Source organism: Xiphophorus maculatus, chromosome 24, assembly GCF_002775205.1.
Source record: "Xiphophorus maculatus strain JP 163 A chromosome 24, X_maculatus-5.0-male, whole genome shotgun sequence".
Lineage (NCBI taxonomy): Eukaryota > Metazoa > Chordata > Actinopteri > Cyprinodontiformes > Poeciliidae > Xiphophorus > Xiphophorus maculatus.
Genome location: NC_036466.1, coordinates 6,115,191 through 6,136,082, shown reverse-complemented (window position 1 = coordinate 6,136,082; position 20,892 = coordinate 6,115,191). Strand labels below are relative to the sequence as shown.

At 40.6% G+C, this 20,892-nt stretch overlaps 1 protein-coding gene across 2 annotated transcripts in view; it reads left to right on the top strand.

Annotated features, from left to right (window-relative positions):
* Positions 1-20,892, top strand: part of LOC102228839 (fibroblast growth factor 14-like) — a 78,270-nt gene that overhangs the window by 43,592 nt on the left and 13,786 nt on the right. For both annotated transcript variants that reach the window (XM_023329475.1, XM_005807968.2), the window contains exons 2-3: positions 1,377-1,487; positions 7,609-7,712. In XM_023329475.1, coding sequence (XP_023185243.1) covers positions 1,377-1,487; positions 7,609-7,712 — 215 coding nt within the window. The remainder of the gene's footprint in view (positions 1-1,376; positions 1,488-7,608; positions 7,713-20,892) is intronic.

The window sequence follows — 20,892 nt, the reverse complement described above, 5'->3', positions numbered from 1 at the left end:
GCTGGTTTTGAGCATCACTGCTCCTCTCTCCTCCTGCTGCTGCACAAGATGGATCCCTCAAAGACGGAAAACACCCCTCACGCTCGGCTCGCACCCCTCCTGAAAGAAAAACCCCCCAAAACTGGGTCAATCGCAGCTCTTTTCTGTCTCTGTGCATTAGAGGGTGTACCGTCAATGATTCACCTTGTGTCTCTCGCACACTCAAGGGGGATTCCCACACTCATTATTATCTCTGCAGAGTCACTGATGGTGGGGTTCACGAGGAGACCACGGGTGTGGTCACATGCATCTGGGTGAGCGGCCATATTAGGTGACCAGTGTACGTCTTTTCCATTTGGTGTTGTTTTATTTTGCTTATACATGCCAGACGGTAAACGATCAATGACTCAGATCAAGAAGACTCAGATTACAGTAAATCACACTAGGATCTAAAATCTGCTGATTAAAAAAAAATCTTATTAGAAGCTTACAAATCAGAGATTGCATTTTCTCCTTACTGTCTATCATTATAAATCTGGATTTCACGATTTTGGGATCTCCTAAAATGTGAAATGTGTTGTTTCTCATCCATCCTGATTCTGAGAGCGTCTCAGCAGACGCAGCTACATTACTAAAGTTGATTATATCTCTGAGATTCTTTCAAGGTGCCCTTTACTCTGACTCTCTGGCAGCAGGAGTTTTCTCTCCTTTTTTCCTCTAAAAATTGTTTGAGTCTCACTTTTTGTTGTTTTCATGGTTTCTGCACCTGATATAAATCTGACTATAATTTCAGTGCAGATGAGGTTAAACCCCAATGCTTTACTGTTCCACTTAATTTAATTAGCTCACAGACACACATTTCAGTCACGTCGCACTTTTTAATCTCACCAATTCTTCCTTCAACACTGAAAAGCTCTTCTTACATTGAGGAAAGAGGAATTAAGAATTTCCTCTCTCCTTTTTTTTGCACACGTTCACATCCTGTGATAAAGGAACAGATACCTGCGCCTGCAGATCAATACACTGTACAATCACAAGGCCTGCTGGGTATGTACAAAACTGCTGCGAGGCTGCACTTTAGCATCAAAGCTTCAGAAATAATTTATCAATGTTATTCAAGTGGAACAATGACCACGAAGGACGGATTAGTCCAGGAATCCTGTAATGGATTGGATGTGCTTGACTAGACTTTCCAAAGGAAATCCCTCAGGATGCAGGAGGTTGCATGTGGTCACATTGTGCTGCTTTAAAAAGGTGTTTTATCACAAAGGTGCCCTCCATGGTGCTTCCAGGATGACATTGTGCATTAGAGTCCAAGTCCCGCTGAAGTTGGTTGAAACTCTTTTGAAATGTGAATAACAGTATCTGATGTATCGTTTGTGTTTCTTTGCATGTAGAACCACAGCTGAAGGGCATAGTGACCCGGTTGTTCTGCAGGCAAGGCTTCTATCTCCAGATGGGCCAGGATGGAAGTCTGGACGGGACCAAAGATGACACCACCAACTCCTGTTAGTACACACAACAAACACACATTCGTAGAAGATGATTAAAAAAAAGCAATCAGTCTTTACCTTTTGGCAAATTTAGCTCTAATAGATGAGGTTGTTTGACTTTTTGTTCCAAAATAATCAAATTCGGTTCTGGTCTTGGGCACAAATTTGATTAACGTTGGGTTTTTAGTGATTGGTTTGAGTCATTGTTTTCTTTTCAAGCTGAATGATCAAACCAAAAGCTGCAATGAGATGGGTTTTTTTTTTTCCAAGTTTGAATTTATTGTGGAGTTGCTCTAAACCCAACTTGTTAAAAAATATGTATCCAGACTTAAATATACACATACCATCCAATGGACACTTGGTTAGCAAGTCGCACCTTGATCAAAAGCTTTTTGTAGCTATTAGCAAGCGTCTGGCGTAATTCTGGCTGGATATTTGAGCAATTTCATTGCTACAATTGGCAAAGTTTATTCAAATTGGTTAGTTTTTGGACTCAAATTGAGCTCTTAGTAACATTTATCCAACTATATTTTGGTGTGTGAGTAGAAAATTTAAAATCTAATCAAAAGTGTGCACTAAATTAAAGTTGAGTAAATGTTGAGTGCTAAAATATAAGGCAGAGGAATATGTGTTTCATGGGAAGAACAAATTTAATTCAAGCAAGTATTTAAAGACTGAAAAAAATTGGAATAAAAAGCAAAGTGAAATCTTTCTTTCAAGGCCCAGAAATTCATCAGCAGTGACACTTGAACAACTCTCCAAATGTATCTAATAAGATGAAAATTAAACCAAATGGCGTGAATTAGGGTTTTCTTTCAAATAAGAGAACTGCTGCATCAAATTCAGTTAGCTGAAGCTAGAGATGCCCTTGGTACAATTTATGATCGGAATACAGTCAGTCAGTCATATCAACCTGGACTGAAAATTTTAGTGTAAATATTGATATAGCTCAGTTTTAGCTACTGAATGATTTAAAGTGGTTGCTCAGGGAATTGTTTCCGTAGCTTTTTTCTACATGCAGTCGTCAGACAGGAGTTACAGATGGATAATTTACAACGTCAGCTTTTGGAGTATTTTCATTACTGAAGCTTAGAGAAAATCACCTTTTGAAAAGCAATCTCACAGGTCCAAGGAGTCATCCCCATGTTGGCGTTGCTATCAAGTCAAAATCTTCAATCCATCTGTTTATATTCTGATGACTCTCTACAGCTTTATCAGTTTTACTCACCAGTTTGTACATTTTTCTTTTTCCAAAGGGTCTAAATCAAACAGAATTACCAGAATTTCCCTGTTTTCATTAAGTGTGCATACTTAAATCCACCTGATGTCAGGTGGATTTGATGTTTTTCTCCAGATCTGTGAATTCACATTTATGGAAATGATGGATCATATGGACATTTATTGAAATCTACACAGTAATAATTTTTCATTCCAACAATAATCAGCGTGTTAAATATATCAGAAAAGAATCTATTTGGCTCTGAATGTTGATTGTTTTGGCTATCCAATACACTTTATTCAACAACCAGATTTAGCTTTTGAATTAAAAATTAAGTAAGGATTTAGTGTAGGCCCCCTTCTTTATTTTTTGTATCCAAATAGGACAACTTAATTTTTATTATTTTAACTCCTGGCAAAATATGAGGTACTGAGAAATCATTAAAAAAATGTTTTTCATTGTGTTTTGTGAAGTTGTTTTTTTAGTACTTTTATTGTTGCTGGAACCTTCACATGATGCCAAAAATAATCCATCATTTTTCTTCCATCTTGTCCAAACATTGAAAAGGGATGCTGTTAGTAATCATTCCTTGATTGCAAAGAAAAACAAACACATTCTCTGTTTTAACACTCTCTGGGTCTTATTTGGATATATTTGTATTCTTGTTTTTTGGCGTGAAATTAATCAAAATGTGTTGGCATAGCTGATGAAAAATAGATTAATTACTTGATATTTTCAAAAAAGGGTCTTAAATGTAGCTTTATGATTTCCAAATATTATTAAAAATCCTCCAGCTCAAAACGAAGAGAAGAAAACCCTCCAATTTATGAAATTCAACATCACCAGCTTTTAATCTCTTTTTACTCAAATATGCATAGATGCATATTTCTAATTGGGTAAATATTACATTTGAAAATGTCAAAAATAATATTTAGCTACCTGTATCAGTTTTTTGTGTAGTGTATTAAGTGTTAAAATATACCCTTTAATAAAAAAGATTGAAAGATAATTATTTAATGTTCATGCGGTAATTTAGGCCAAAATACAAACAGTAAGGGTTTGATTCCTAACGTACAGTGACGCAGAATTAGGAAATGTTTATTTCAGTTGTTAGAGACTTGACTTGTAAAGAAATGACGAGGGGAAGAAGCTTGTATTTAGTTTCTATAAAACACATATCAATAATGCTTCTTTATTATTCCAAAAATTCCAGTAAAATAAGATTTTGGCACTAACAGCTACTTACAGCAGCAAACATCACTTGACTAGAACAGAAGAAAGATCTTGTTGTTTTAGCACTTTAGAACAAAAATTGCTCCTTCTCCAGTTGCCCGTCATTGTTTTGTATTTTTTTGTGTCTTAAATGCTGAACGTTTCTCTTCTTTCAGTCTGTCAGATGAACAGACAGCTAAATTACAACGTTTTAATGTCGTGTCTCAAAGCTTTTCTGCTAAAAGGGATCTCAGCACCTCATCTAGTCAGACTGATGTGGAAAATCTCTGAAAATAAATAACACTTTTGAACAAAGTACACAATGTACAAGAAATGCGGTGGAGGATAAAGAAAGACATCATCGCTATGCATCCCTCTCTGGATTGCTGTGTGTAAACAAAGCAGAAGAGTTAAACTGTCCCCACAATTTTATTTGAAAATGTCCCGTGACATTTTCTTGTCTGTTGTGTAGTCCCACTTTTCAAGAGGATATAAGGGTTTCCACATAATCTGAAGTACACTGCTTGTGCAATTACTAGACAAATGAACATTTTGATAATAACTCCAATCTGTGGAAGCGTGAATCTTTATTGGATATAGGCTCATCAGGTGAAATGTGTTGTGCATAATTTCCAGGCAGCTTGTACTATGTAGGGGAAATGGTTGGAAAATAAAACAAAGATTGCGACTAACTTTTCTCCGAAGGGATTCTGCCCTCTTGTGTCATAATGTTCTACCAGGTAAAACAGAACTGTCCAGCATTTTATTGAAAAATATTCAACAGAGATGCAAGAAATGTGTAGGACGAAAATAGGAACCTCAATCGTCCTGGAGAGCCCAGAAAAACAAGATGTTCAGAGCTCAGAGCAAAGGGAAAACCTAGGGAAGACTGAAACCTGGCCACCTGGCCACCTGGCCAAATGTGAGTGATTGAACAAGAATCATGAGATGAAACATCAAAACTAGACCAAGAAATACCTGAAAACAATTTTGTTTTTAAAGGTCTTACAGATTGATGATATAAGTTTGTCTGAGCAACCAGCTCCACTTCAACTGAGACATTAGTACGGCTTACTGGGATGTGCTGGTGTTATTAAAGATGAGCAAGTTGGACCTTTTCAGACTCAAGATGGACTCTAAATCAACTCCCAAACGCAGTGGATGTGGAAAAACCTTTGAAGAAGATAATGGTTTTCATGTGGGACGATGCTCCATCAATGCACTGAAGTACTCCACCGAGAAAATGACCAGGAACAGATGAAGAAATTGTCTCCATGAATGACGAGAGGCACTTATCCAAGTTTTGATCTTCCAACAGCAAGAATTATTAATAGCATTCAGAATAAAAAATGGGGTTTTAAACCGTCTCTTGCATCTCATTTTAGTAATTAGAGCAATTAGCATTACTGTGTCTCTGTATGTATTTTGCATAGACTCTTACTTTGACTCTGAGATTTTCAAAAGTCTACCAGCGTTTCTGAATCCAGCATGTTCTGTCACAGAGGTTGAAAGCTCAAACGTAGAAACAGTCCAACCTTGCTTTGATACCAGAGTAGCCTTACTGTTGTCTTCTAAACTATGACTCTCTTTAAGTAACAGCCTGAACGAACCACTGGTGTTGAGATCAATGTAGTTTTATCAAAGATACCTTATTGCATTCTCCCCCTTACTTTGTTTTTAACAACTTTATATTAATATTTTCACACTTTGAGTCTTTTTCACACATTTACAAGTTCCACACTAATGACTGTTGCTGTTAGGGTGACCTAACAGCTTAGCATGATGCATTCAATGAACAGAAAAATAGGATATTTTAGAGATTTTGACCAGTTGGTTTCTCTTACATCAGTTTATCTTTTTTATTTCCAAAGCTGCTGCTGTAAGGCTTCAAACATATCTCTATTTAAAAAGAAAGATGTAACAATTTCACCGATTCTACCATTTTCTTCTTTTGAGCCTCAAAAATCACTCAACTCATGACCTCTTCTAAATTTTTAGGAGAATTACTTCTGCGATTGTCAAGAGGGTTAAAAAAAAGATGCAGTTTTTGTACTGACACAAGATAATTCAAGACATTATGGCTCCAGTTCAAAGCTCTGTCTGTGCCTGTACCATCACAGAGTGCTGCTCTTTAGACCTGACCTGCAGGGGTTATGAGCTACTGAGTCTCTTTCTAAATTAAATGAATTGTGAGTGATTAAAATGTCATAAAATCTAAAGTAGTTTTGTCAAAGTACCACGTGGGACAGAAAAATAGGGTTACTTTTGACATTTCATAGGCATTAAGGTATTAAAAATAAAAAATACAACCAAACAAAAGAGATAATTTGAAATAAAATATAGTAAAACTATACTTTATCACATGGAATAAATTAGAAAACCACACATTTCTTCCCTCTTAACTAGCAAATCCCATCAGAAACATGGAGAACATTAGTACACCAGTTTTAACCTGAGATATTTAGTTTGGTCCTCCAACTGTTGAAGTGAGAGCGAACAGACCCAGAGAGCTCTCCAAGGCCTTTAGAGAGAAGATTAAAGCAGCTTAGGCGTCTGATGAAGGATTTGAAAAGTGCTGAAAACAACTTCCAACATGGCCACCTGTGGCTGTTCAAGCAATTTCACCCTGAAAGACAACTTGAACAGGCTACATGAAGAGTCCAAAACCCCTAAAATGTCATCACTAGAAGCATAGCAGGCTCTTTCTGCTGTTGATACGAACGTGCATGCCTGCACATCTTGAACAAGACTTCATGAGTTTAACTTTCATGGAAGCATAGACATTTGTTTCTATTGTTTAAAAAAAAGTCATTTTTTTGTTGTTTAAAACTGAATGTTTTCATGATAAACATCTTTTTTATTTTTGTACCAATCAGAAAACATCCGTCCTGTTTTAGTTGAGATTGTTTAGTGTAGCCTCAAACCGTCTGATTTATTCATGTTCTTTTAAAATTAGGGCTGCATATGATTAATCTAAAGAGTTTAACGTATTAATATTACATAATGCTAATTAATAGCATTACCTATTCTATTTTGACCTAAAAGCGTCTCTACCGCAGAGGGTAACTTCAAAGCAGGGCATTACATGGTGTTGTTCTGCGCTGAACAATACAGAACAATACAATACAATACAGCAAGTGAATAGATGAGAGAGGAGAGTCAGACTGATGTGCTCAACGTAAGGTTTTAGTTTAAAAAACACCGTGATTAGAGGATATAAACCTCGATGCGAATTTGACTCCCGTCCTCGGTTCCTTAGCCACAAGTGTCTCACCATCGTTCTCTCCATCTGCTTCTTGTCTGATTTCTGCCAAATAAAGGCCTGAAGCACCAAAACAATTCTTAAAAACATACCACAATGGACTTTTGGGTAAAACCCAGGTAGTCTTCCACCGAAGCACAACCAATTTAAAGTTTCTAAATTACGTTTGAAACAAAATCACTTCATCCTGAATATGAAATCCTGGAAAACTGAAATGTTTGGTTTGAGACAGTAAGACATTTTCTTAAACACTCTTTGAAAACGTGCATTTTTACATTTCAAGGTTAGAAAGTTAACTATATTGATTAGTCACAGTGCTAGAGTGTGATTAATCTGATTACATTTTTTAATCGATTGAGAGCACTATATAAAATGCAACAACATTCCTTAATACATCTAGAAAACAGTTTCCATTTAATTCCTCTTGTGTTGTTTCTCCTCAGCTCTCTTCAACCTAATTCCTGTGGGTCTGAGAGTCGTGGCCATCCAATCAGTCAAGACCGGACTCTACATCGCCATGAACGGAGAGGGTCACCTTTACTCCTCGGTGAGCACACCGGCGACACACGTGTAGACAGGTTTATCAGAAGCTGCTAAAGGACACCGTCCGCCATCACAGCTGTCGTCTTCAGCCGTGCTGCGAACCGTGTTTGGTTCCTCCTGGTTTTAGATGCTCTGCAGTCCCCTCTGGGACTTTAATTAGACACAAATGGAAATATCGGCCCGGGTTTATCCACCAGGGTGAGTTGTTGGCCAGTGGGGCTCGGAGATGATGCATCTGTTGTCTTCAGCTGTGATCATAGGTGGGAGACGACATTTGGAAACTACCTGAGCTTCCAAAGGAGGGATGTGGCTTATTGAATGTTAATATTGTTCACGCCATGTTCTAAAGCTAACTATGACAGAAACGTTTTTTATAGTCTTGTTTTTTGAATTCAAATGAATTCTATAACTTATTTAGTTCACCAAATAAGGGTTTGCAAAGGTTGTAACAAATTGATCAGTTTACAAAATATTGCATCCAAATATCCTAAAAATTAAATGTAAGCAGTTAAAATGACATTATTTCAAATATACTGTATATGTAGGACCTTCCACATTTACTGGCATCCCTGGTAAAAAATTTATATAAAACTTAGACTTTAGGAAATTAAAGAGTCATTAGAATAATCAGGAAAATGGCAACAAAAAATATATCACTGAGGCAATCAATCTGCCTAAATGACAAATATTCCTTCAGTTTGAGTGATTTTGACAGCGATGTGTTTCAGTGTCCTTGCCAGAAGCATCTCAGCAAACGCCAGCAGATGTGAAAATGGTAAAATCAAAAGCAAAATTACTGAGGAGACGGGGAGAACAGTATGAAAGACGAGGTTTGACAGAGAAATAGAGGAGGAGGAGGTGAAGAGCAAGCAGAGCAGCGAAGAACAGAGGGAAGGTGAGGTACAGGAGCTGCGATGTGGGTAAGCTGGAGCAGAATATGAATTATTTCCATGCTGACTCTTCAGAAGGAGTTCACACTCATCCACCGATGTCCCTTACTTCCTGCTTCATCCCTCCTTCCTCCCCCTTCTTTTCTTTTTTGGGGGGAAGATGACAAGAGGGGACAAGAGGTGATGAGATGAGAGGATAGGTGATTGAGGGAACGGGGGAATATAAGCAGGCGGGAGAGGAAGAGGTTAAATGAGGGAAATGAACATGACAGCTGAGAGGAACGAAGGTACGAAGAGGGAGCAGGTTTGTATATGAGAAAGGAAAAGAAAAGGCAGGGTAAAAACTGTTTTAGAAAAGATTTGAAAGAGGAAAAGAAACCCGTGTAAACAGATGAGGGAGTCGGACAAGAACCAGGAAGGATTGAGAGGAGGAAACATTGTTTGTAAAGGGATGAGAGGAAGAGAAAATAGTAATTGGGAAGAGGACTAACGGCGCTCTGCGCCGCTCTGCTGGGCTTTCTCAGCCTGTCGCTGAAAGTCACAGATGCATGAGGGCTTCCTGTAAATAATTGAAGAGGGGGAGTCCCTCCATTCGCACACAGCAGAAGTCCCCTCCAAAGCTGCACACGGAGAGGAAAAGTGAGAACGTTTGATCGCGTTCCAGCTTGAGGACTGAGGTCCTGGCAGCTCCATGATAACGAATGTATAAATAATCAACGGCAGTTCTAATTCATCCTGATGTCAGCATGGCTTGATGTTTAATTGGCTGCTCCGTAGGTCCTGGCAGGTAAGGATGGCGTGGCCAGGCTGGAGAGATGCTCATTAAACGTTACGAGGGCGCCTCCACAAATGAACTGCAGCTCTGCTGTTGACTTTTTATACTTCACATGAAGTGAACTGCTTGTTTACTGGACACAAATTGGGTTAGTTTGTCCTCTGCCCGATCGAGGCATGGTGGAGGTGACAGGATGTTGATATGGATCAGGCTGCAGTGCCTTTAACTTCAGAGAAACAAGGACTTGTCAGTGGTCTTTTCTGTAAAATGTTTGGGATAGGGCACCACATTTTCCAATTGGAAGGGAAAATATGACAATGCAGGGTGTCGGCTAGCAGAAGTCAGCACATTTTCTTTCTGTTTTATGGTGTTTTTTGTCCCAGCAGCTGGTTCGTGTTTTATGCTTTCAGCGATCATTAATTTCATCCATTTCGTCTGAATTTAAGGGAGAAAAACATGCATTGCAGCATGTAAGCCTCAATTGGTTTTGTTGGTTTTTTATACCTTAAAAGTTAAAATTGTGAAGTGAAGGGAAAATAATGCATTGTTCCCTGAATTTTCTTTGGAAATGTGTCTGAAAATTCTTGCAGCAGCAGAAGGCTAAACAAAAATGTATTTTTCTGCAACAAACATGCAAGCCAGTGTAAGGGACTCTATCCAGCTGGCTGAATATTACCTTAGCATGAAAAATGCAAGTTCATAACATTTGGAATATATTCTCCAACAATTCTTGCACTAGGGACAAACTGGCGACCCGTCCAGTGTGACCTCGCCTCTCACCCACAACGTTAGCTGGAGATAGGCACCAGCACCCGTCCCGACCCCACTAGGGACAAGAGTGTTAGAAAATGGATGGATGAATTTTTGCACTCCAAACAGTTTTTTTGGGATAAACAGTGTTATTGCGATGTCGATCTTTTCACAATGTATTGTGCAGATGTGTTTCACATCCCCACTTTCCAGTTAATTCAACCCCATCCAGCCTCTTCATGAATGTGTCACAGTCAATCCTGAAAGTTTGGCTTAAAGTTCATGGTATTCAACGACTTCAGCACATCTCTCCAACACTGGAGAAGATGTGCTGAAGTGGTTGAATGCCATGAACTTCAAGGCTCTGTCTCTTTCTCAGTCATGAATATATTTCAGCATCATCCTCAGAGCCAGAGAATAATGTAAAATATGCTTTGGGCTACAGATGACTTCTCATTTTGGCAAAAAAAAAAAGGTAAAATCTTTTCCAGCTTAAACGCAGAGTATTTATATTCAGATAATGTTTTTGCATGAGAATGTTGCTTCATGATAGTAGATTAATACTCCTTTAGGGCTAATTCCTTATCCCCTTTATTTAAAACAGTTGCTGCACATTTGGCCACGCATGCTAAGTTTCAGTAACTCAAAATCCACGGCATCTGACAGCGGCTTGTTGCTGTGTTGGGATGCGCATGCGTTTGAGTAACAGATGGTGCTGTGTGCAATGAGCTGCTATGTGATAATTATGAAGCATGCTGGGGAAAGTGGGGGAAAAGAAGTGCTGATGAGTCTGGGACTGTGTGTGTATGAGACGAAGGGAGACGACTGTGTGTCCCTGGGTGTTAGGTGGGAGCATGTGAGAAGAAAGGTGAAAGAGGAAATTGAGTTTAACAAAGTTGGTGCGCATCTCTTGCAACACATGCCTGTTGGTCCTGCACCTGCTGCTGCTTCGTTCACATCCAGAGTTGGAGAAAGTTATGAGAGAAGATTGATATTAATAGAGTAAATTCAGGTGCTAAGGCTAATATTTGATGGCCCTTTGTACATCTAGCCAATATTTCTCCTTAAGAATCAGTGTTTTAATGACCCTGAAGTATTCATTCATGTAGGATGTTATAAATATGCAAATAAAATCAGCAATGCACAGTAGTAAACCTGAGCGTTGTTTAGAAAACACAATAAAACTAACTAAATTCTAAAAAAGGCAACAAGTACATGAGAATTTTTTAAATAAAATCATTTAATTAATAATAGTCATGACTGATAACAATGAATAAGTTTAGACCAAAAACATGTGGTCACATTTTAATTAATATGCTAAACAATATGCTAAACATATTCCATACATTCATTAAAAATTGTGCAAACCTTTATATAATTTATATAAATTATATAATTTTATATAATATAATTCTTGATGAGTTGTAATTGTAATGAAAAAGATTAATTAAATGTGATAAATATGTCAATAAAAATATTTATTTATTGAATTTTTCCAAACATTTCTATGCATCACTATATATTTAGAAAGCATATCAGCTCCCACACATGTAAGTGAATTGAAGATGTTTTTTAAAAGGGACATCTATGAAATTTTCCACATTTTTCAACATATTTTCACACATGTTTATTGAAGTTAAATTGGTTTTGTAGCCTACATTATGCAAATATACATGTGTGGTGTGCACTGTCTGCGTAATTACTGAGGCTCAATTACAGCCCTTATGTTTTTTTAAATCTGAAGTTTTGCTGACCGTCTACCCCCAGCATTAGAAATGGAAATGGATTCTTACATTAGGCCCTGAGTAGGGAGGCTATTTAAATGAATCTACTTCATCTTCATGTTGCTGTTCTTTAAGTATGACCCTCTTCTTCTTTGTTGCTGAAGGACACAAAGTTACCTTTTGTGAAAAGCCATCTTAAACTCAAGATCTTGACTGTTAATGTTAAGAGCTGTTTTCTTTTTATGTGAATTTTAACATGAATTTTACTCAAATCTGATTAATTTCAAATGATTTGGTAGCATTTGGTAGTATTAATTGGATTATTTTATTCACTCAACCATATTGTTAGCTCATTTCTTTCATCTTTTATTGCATTCAGTCTATAAATATAAATAAAAAGTGAGAAATAAAACAGTAGAAACTAATCACCTCCCATCACCTTTTCAATAATAAAAACTTACTCTTATAACAATTTAAATGTAATTTTATTCCAAAGACATCCAAACCAAATAACCAGTCATGCCAAAGTAAAAACATATTTTACTCATTTTTGTAAGTTAACATTCCACATCTTTTGCTGTAGCATCAAAAGTGAGTTCATGAATCTCATTTCTCTGATAATCCTCAAGATGTTTGTGCAACTTGTTTCAGGATCCACTCAGTGTATGCTCAGTTGATTAAATATGATTTAGAGTGGAGTGTATTGCCAGAATAAGGTTTCACAGTTAATAACACATCGGATCTTAAACCATGCTATGAATTCAAATGAATTGAGAGGGATCTTTGACCGTTCCTCTTTAGAGTCCAGGGACTGTCTCACAAGTTTTCTCTAGTATGCAGATAGAGGACTTACACCCTTTTGAACGTTGTAGTACTGTCATTTCATTTTTTCACACAGCTCCAATCTGTCTGGACCGCCGCAAGTTTCCTTAGAACAGGATGTTTTCGGCAAACATGGAGGTGTGTGCTGTGTACAAATCAAGCGGTGTGTGTCAGCGTACGTAGGTGTGCATCTCCATTCATAACACAGACCGTGCGGCGCTCAGACAGATCGAGACCCGCGAACGTCTACATCCAAGCAGATGAAAGGAGGGAGAAGTGGCACAGAGAATAGATGGTAGAACATGCGAGTGGTGACAAACACGTATATTTTCTAGTAACTACAGAATAAATGAGTTACTTGGAAGCTTTCGATGCTCTTCAAGGATGCCACTCGATAAATTGCAACATGGAAGTACCGCAGGACAGACTTCACTGTTACAAGTGAGCCTTGAAAATATGACCATAATTACATCTTGCTTTTATTTGGCGGAATAGCAGCTTTTATGGATTGACTTGAAAATCTTCTTCACAAGCTCAAATAATTAAAAACCTGTGAAGATTCTCCTTGAAACAAGACAGTTTTACAAAAACAAGTCCAGATAGAGGTTATTACTATTACTATAGTAACTATATTACTATAGGATGCATCATTCAGTAATTTACTATATTTAGATAAATGTAATTATTTCTTTATTGCAAAAAAAAAAACCCTGATCAAACTGAAAAAATAATTTACAGAGAGGAAATATTGTAGATTATTAAAGTACCTGATGTTCAGTTTTTCGAATCATAAATAGTGCACTATTTTCATTTAGGACATTTCTGGGCATGCTATTTATTTTTATTTAGTACATGGGGATGCACAGTTTGTTGCAGTCATTTTGTTCACATGTACATCCAGGTTACACCTGTAGACACATTATTTCATTACCAGGTACTTAACTGATGCATATCGACCAATTTCTGGTATTATACGATAAATTACTGACATAAACACTCACAAAATATAAGATATTTTGTATAATTTAATTTAAATGATACAAAAATTCTTTTATGACTACTCCGTATTACACTACATCTCTGTTGATTGTGGTTTTGATCTCACATCTTCATGGTTAACTCTAATGCTTGTTCTTATTACGGTGGAATATGAGTCGATTGTCTTGCTAAAGGTTTGGATAAATATATGGTTGATAAAAACGTCCATGGTACACATAAATCAGGTGAAAAACAAACCAAACCTCGAGATGAAGAGGAGAAGGCACAAAATGAAAACTGGCCCAATAATAAAAAACATGAAGAATACCTTTTCCTTGAGATATGTTGTGCCGTTCACTGAATCTATTGGAACGAAGACTAAAGTAAAATACCAGCTTGTTCCCAGCTGATATTGGACAGAGAAAGGAAAAAAGAATACGTCAGTTTGTCTCCTGAAGAACCCCAACCTATTCTTTGGCGTTTCTTCTAGACAAGTGGAGTTATTTCTCGGTTTGCAACCTTGCAGTCCATTCCTGTGCACAGCCTGGAAGAGAGTTTCTCCTCTTTCAGGCTACAATAAATGACGTTGCAAAGTCATTTGATAGTTTCTTGCCAGTTGAGGTTTATTTCCTAACTCTGCCAGGCTTATTCTGTGCTCTCTCCTTGTATTTCCAACCCTTCCCCAAGTTGCAAATTGGGAGAATACCATGGTTATACAATACTTGAGCATTACAGAGTTAAAGGACATTATTGCACAAGAGTGGTCTGTGCTACCGCTTAATAAGAAGCCAGTTTTTAATGTGGCCAATGACTTTGGCTTTGATTTTTCTCAACTTTACTTTGAACTTTTGTGATTCTGCAGGACCATGTCATGGAGGCTAAAACTTTATAGAACAAATGGGATAAAAAAAATAGCATTTTCTTCATTTTATTCTGGGTTAAACTGAGGAAAGAACTGACCAACCTGAAATTGTCATAGAAATGTATTGATGTATGGAAGTCCAGCGATAACTTTTACCCAACTACTTTTACTTTTGGTTTGAAAATTAGTTTTTTATCCCCACAGGTTGTCAGGAAAATGTTAAACTTTGGTACAGAATGAACTAAAAAGCATCTCGACTTTTAATTTGTCGCCAGGGAAATATTTTTTTACACCTTGCAGTTTTCCACAGTTGAACCATTTCAGTGTGAGTTATGGTTTTGCTCACTTGCAGCCTCAGCCTTTCAGTTTGTCCACTAACTCGATGTTGTAGTTTATCTCAGAACCCTCTGAATGCCGGCTACTTTTAAACTGGTTCTTAAGAGGCACCTGTGATGCCAGATGCAGCACAGCTGACCCAAAATAAGAGCCAGATCTTCATTAGAGTAGCTGAATCAGTCACTCCTTTGTTAAGAACTCTTTACTCTTCTTCTTTTCATAAGCAAACTCTCTTCTCTCCAGTCCTCTATTTCCCCTTTTCTCTCTGGGATTCTGCTCTGTAGAATGATTTTTTTTTTTTACCCAGAATCCCCCTGGGTAATTAGTGCTGTGATAATAACTGGTGTTGGAAACAAACACACCCGCTTGCTGAACAGTGCACACAAACAGACGCACACAGATGAACATACGGTGCATATGTCCTTTCGTGGGCTCAGTTGCGTAAAGTATCATTACACAAACAGCACCACAGAACAGGAGGAACAAATGCATGTTGAACTAAATTAGCTTTGATACTGAGGCTTTAAAAAAATACTGAAACGTTGGTGAAAAACAGGTGTTTGCTCAACAATTTCCCTTGTGTGAATTTTGACCCTAGACGAAAATAAACTCAATTTTTCACCTGAAGTCAAACCAAATCTTCTCTGCACTGGTCAATAATGCTCAAATAGATGTTTGCACACAAATGCCATTTACAAAGCTGTCAATGTCATTTTGTGATGAGAATTACAGGCTTCCTACACCGTCTGGAAATTCTTTTTGGGGTTTTTTTCCAGATCTGAATACGGATCGAAAAAGAAAATCGCAGCTTGAAGTTTCTCAACTTTATTTAATATCCCATTGATAGTTGTCATTTCTTCTTTCTGTCCTTCAACTGTCTTTATTTCTTATCTTACATCCTTGTTTCCTTAGTTTTCCTTTCTGTATTTACTTTCTTCCTAGTTTGGGGATTTCTGGGATCTACAGGCCTTTATCAATATCTGCCATTTTTTGATTTAGGGCTGCACCGATTGCAGTTTTCTAGTCGATCATCGATTTTTAAAAAAACCTGACCGGCCAATTCCAAATTTGGCCGATACAGTTTTTTTTTTGGTTTGTCTGTGTGAATTGGTTTCACATGTAAGTATCATCCAATCACCCAAAATTACAAAAATCAGGGCCCATTTACTACTTTCATTAACATGTTAATTTTAAAATATAAATGCTTTACTTCCTAGAGTTCTCAGTCCTTAAGTTTGGAAAAGTCTGGAGTTCATTGCTTGGAATACATGAAGGAACTTGTTGATTCTCTTCATGTCTTCACTGCATAAATCTGAAATATACATAAAAACATTCAAGAATATGGATTACCTGTCCAATTTTGCATCTTTATGTAACGTATTTATAAATATAAAACATTGTGGTTTATGTCATGGTTTGATTTAGCTTGCGGACCCACATGCAGAAACCACACGCTGGATGGAAAAGGTAAGTGATTTATTACAACAGGATAAATTATATTCAGTACTCCGGACTTCGGCAGGAGGGCGAGGGTCACCCGACCAGGTGACCTGAAACGAGAGCTGAATTATAATGGGCTCGGAGTGAGAGAGTGTGGAGGAGGAATCAGGAACTTTCTTACATTAGGCGTGGATCTTTCAGAGCGTGGGGGTGAGGTGCCAAGGGCGGGTGCGAGGCGGAATCGCGGGTGGTTGGAGCGAGATGGGGTCGGTGGAAACGGCGGAGCAGGCAGGCAGGTATTCTCGGCAAGTTCTTGAAAAGAGAAGACAAAAAATTCTTTAAACAAACGAACAGGTCACAGAGAGCTAGTCGCTACGAGTTGCACAACAAAGTCCTAGAAACAAGATCACAGGTGAGGCCAGAGTGACTACCGGTATGCGTTAACCATCTAGCGAAGACTGAAGGGTTCTGCCGCTCCTATATTCCAGCACGCTGATGAGGCAGATCAGCTTCACCTGCGCTGGCTCCACAGACTCCTCACGAAGATCCTTGCTGAAAGAAGATGCGACACTCGCACTCACACTCTCATGCACACGCTCTCACACCGGAACTCTGACACTACCCCCCCTTCAAAGACCGCCACCCGGCGGTCGGGAAGATGACGAGCCACGAGATGCCTCGAAGCCCCTAATAAGTTCGGGATCCAAAATAAAGGAACGGGGAACCCATGACCGCTCCTCAGGACCATAACCCCGCCAGTCCACCAGATACTGAACCCCTCGCCCACGTCGGCGAACATCCAGGATAGCCGAAACGTCGTATGCCGGATGACCATCTATATCCCGGGCGGGCGGCGGGGGCTCGGAAGGAGGGCAAAGGGAACTAGAACGGACTGGCTTGATGAGGGAAACATGGAAAACAGGGTGGATCCTTAACCCCACAGGAAGCCGGAGACGAACTGCGGAGGGGCTGTGAACAGAAGTGATCTCAAAAGGACCAATGAAGCGGGGAGACAATTTGCGGTTAGAAGACTTAAGGTTGATATCTCGAGTGGAGAGCCAAACCTTCTGCCCCGGTGAGTACAATGGCGCTGGCCGTCTCTTTCGGTCCGCCCATCTCCGATTACCCTCTGCCGTCCGGTTGAGGGCGGCTATGGTCTGCGTCCAGATGTGCCTGCAGCGGCGGAGGTGATGCTGGACCGAGGTGACAGATGCCTGCTGGTCGTCCGATGGGAACAGGGGAGGCTGGTAACCGAGAGATGATTCAAATGGAGACAGACCTGTGGCAGCAGAGGTGTGAGAGTTGTGGGCATACTCCACCCATGGCAGGTGAGTACTCCAGGAGGAGGGGTGTGAGGAACAGAGACATCGGAGGGTCGCCTCCAACTCCTGGTTCAGTCGCTCAGTTTGGCCATTGGTTTGGGGGTGGAACCCCGAGCTGAGAGTCACCTTAGCTCCTAAAGCGCCTCCGAACTCTTTCCATACTTTGGACACAAACTGAGGACCTCTGTCCGATAGGATCTCTGAGGGTATGCCGTGCAGACGAAAAACATGTTTAGTGAGGAGATGGGCTGTCTGCATAGCAGTGGGCAGTTTGCGTAATGGAACCAAATGACAGGCCTTAGAGAAACGGTCTATGATAGACAATATAGTAGTGAAGCCCTTTGAAGGCGGTAACCCAGTAACAAAATCCAGTGCAATGTGAGACCATGGGCGTTTGGGAACAGGGAGAGGTTGTAGTAGGCCACTGGGGTGCTGATTACCAGTCTTATTGCGAGCACAATTCGGACAGGCTAGCACATAGTCCTTGACATCCTTGTACAAGGATGGCCACCAAAAGTGCCGCCTGATCAAGGAAATAGTCCTACTCACTCCAGGATGGCATGAGAACTTTGCAGTGTGGGCCCAATGGATGAGGCGAGCCCTGACGGTCGATGGAACGTACAGCCGGTTAGGCGGTCTAGTGGCTGGACCGGGTTCCGACTGTTGCGCCGCCAGTACTTCTTCCCTGATCCCCCAGGAAAGGGCGCCAACAACACAGGTAGGTGGAACGATGGTTGCGGGTGGAGTCTCTTGTTCCAAGGAAAACTGTCGGGATAGTGCGTCAGGCTTAGTGTTCTTGGATCCCGGTCTGTAAGAGATGGTAAAATTAAACCGGGAGAAGAAAAGGGACCAGCGAGACTGTCTGGGGTTAAGTCTCCTGGCCTGTTGGAGGTAGGCCAGGTTCTTATGATCAGTCCATACAACAATCGGGTGCTCGGCCCCCTCCAACCAGTGACGCCATTCCTCAAAAGCCAGTTTGATGGCTAAAAACTCTCTATCACCGACGTCGTAGTTGCGTTCGGCAGGGGAGAAACGGCGAGAGAAGAAGGCACATGGATGCAACTTATCATCACTGGATGAAATCTGTGACAGGACAGCCCCTGCCCCAGTGTCAGATGCGTCCACCTCAACTACAAACTGTTTCAACGGATCAGGCTGCATGAGGATGGGCGCTGCAGCAAACTTTCTCTTAAGCTCAAGAAAACTTTGCTCTGCTGCTGGCGGCCAACAAAAACTAGCCTTGGAGGAGGTAAGGCTGGTCAAGGGAAGAACTGTCTGGCTATAGTTTCTAATAAAACGGCGATAGAAATTTGCAAAGCCCAGAAAGCGTTGTAGCTCCTTTCGTGAAGTGGGCGTGGGCCAATCTAAGACTGCTTGGACCTTGGCCGGATCCGTCTTCACCTGCCCGCTCCCCAACACAAAACCCAAAAAGGCGACAGATGAGACGTGAAACTCACATTTCTCTGCCTTGACGAACAGTTGGTTCTCCAACAGTCGTTCCAAAACTAGGCGTACATGTCTCTTGTGTTCGGCAAGGGTTCTTGAAAAAATAAGGATGTCGTCTAAATAAACGAAAACAAACTGGTTTAAATAATCCCGGAGAACATCATTGACTAGAGACTGAAATACTGCAGGAGCATTCGTAAGACCAAATGGCATCACCAAATATTCAAAGTGACCGAGTGGTGTCCTGAAAGCTGTCTTCCACTCGTCCCCCTCTCGCATTCTGACCAGATGATATGCGTTGCGGAGGTCCAGCTTAGTAAATACGGTGGCTCCCTGAACGAGTTCAAATGCTGAAGCGAGTAATGGTAGGGGATATTTGTTCTTCACGGTAATCTGGTTTAGGGCCCGATAGTCAATGCATGGTCGAAGTGTCCCATCTTTCTTACCTACAAAGAAGAACCCCGCTCCTACAGGTGAGGTGGATGACCGGATTAATCCAGCAGCCAGGGACTCGCTGATGTATTTCTCCATGCTCTCTCGTTCCGGTTTAGATATATTGTACAATCGGCTGGTGGGTAATGGGGCTCCTGGAAGTAGATCTATAGTGCAATCGTATGGACGGTGAGGTGGAAGAGAGAGAGCTTTAGACTTACTGAATACCTGGTGAAGGTCGTGGTAATCCGACGGTACTCTGGCCAAGTCGGCTGGAGCGGGTTTCTCTGTAGACCTTGAGACGGCTGGAGGTTGAGCAGATTGAAGACATGTAGATAAACAGTAATTGCTCCAAGACTCTACCCGACCAGTCCTCCAATTGAGGTGTGGATTGTGGCGGAGCAACCAGGGATAACCCAAAACCACTGGAGACTGGGGGGTAGGGAACACAAAAAAGGTAATGGTCTCCCGGTGATTTCCTGAAACTAACAGTTCAATAGGAGTTGTTCGATGTGTGATGGCAGGTAGAGCCTTCCCATCCAGGGCCACGACCGGAACTGGAGCTGGAAGGAGAACAGTGGGTAATTGTAGTTGATCAACCAGGTTATTATCGACAAGGTTCTGCTCACAACCTGAGTCCACAAAGGCAAAAGTCTGAAAGGACCGGTTGGCAGTGAGTAATGAACAAGGTAGCGTGAAACGGGATATAGTCTTTGAGCCACCCACCACCGTTCCCGTAGCTAGTGGCGGGCTCTGGCTTTTAACAGACTCGGGCAGTTAGCCACATAATGCCCGACCTGGCCACAGTATAGGCAGGCTCCAGACCTTAAGCGACGTTGGCGCTCCTCAGGCGGGAGTCTGGTCCTCCCTATCTGCATAGGTTCTTCTCCGGTCTGATTGGCTGGGATAGGATTGAAGTCGGTCCTTCTTGGGGCAAAACTCGGCTCCTTCTTGGCCCGGGCCCTGTCTCGGATTCTATTGTCGATCCGAATTGCCAAGGCAACGAGTTCTTCCAAGGAACCGGGTTCATCCCTGAGGGCCAGTTCATCCTTCAGATCTTCGTTTAGAGCCTGAAGGAACGCCCCTGTTAATGCCCCAGCGTTCCATGTGGAAGCCGCGGCCAGGGTTCTAAAATCAATAGCAAAGTCAGCTACAGATCGATTACCCTGCTTTATACTCAATAAACTGCGAGAAATGTCAGCCGGTGACTCGGAATAACCAAAAGTCTGTGTAAACTCTAGTACAAACGAATCATAGGTTCGGTGAAAAAGATTGTGCTGGGCCGACCTAGCCTCTGCCCACTTTAGTGCTCTTCCTCTGAGGTTCCCCACCACAAAAGAAATCTTAGCACCGTCAGTCTGAAAACTCTGAGGTGAGGAAGAAAATACTAAGGAGCACTGTAGCAAA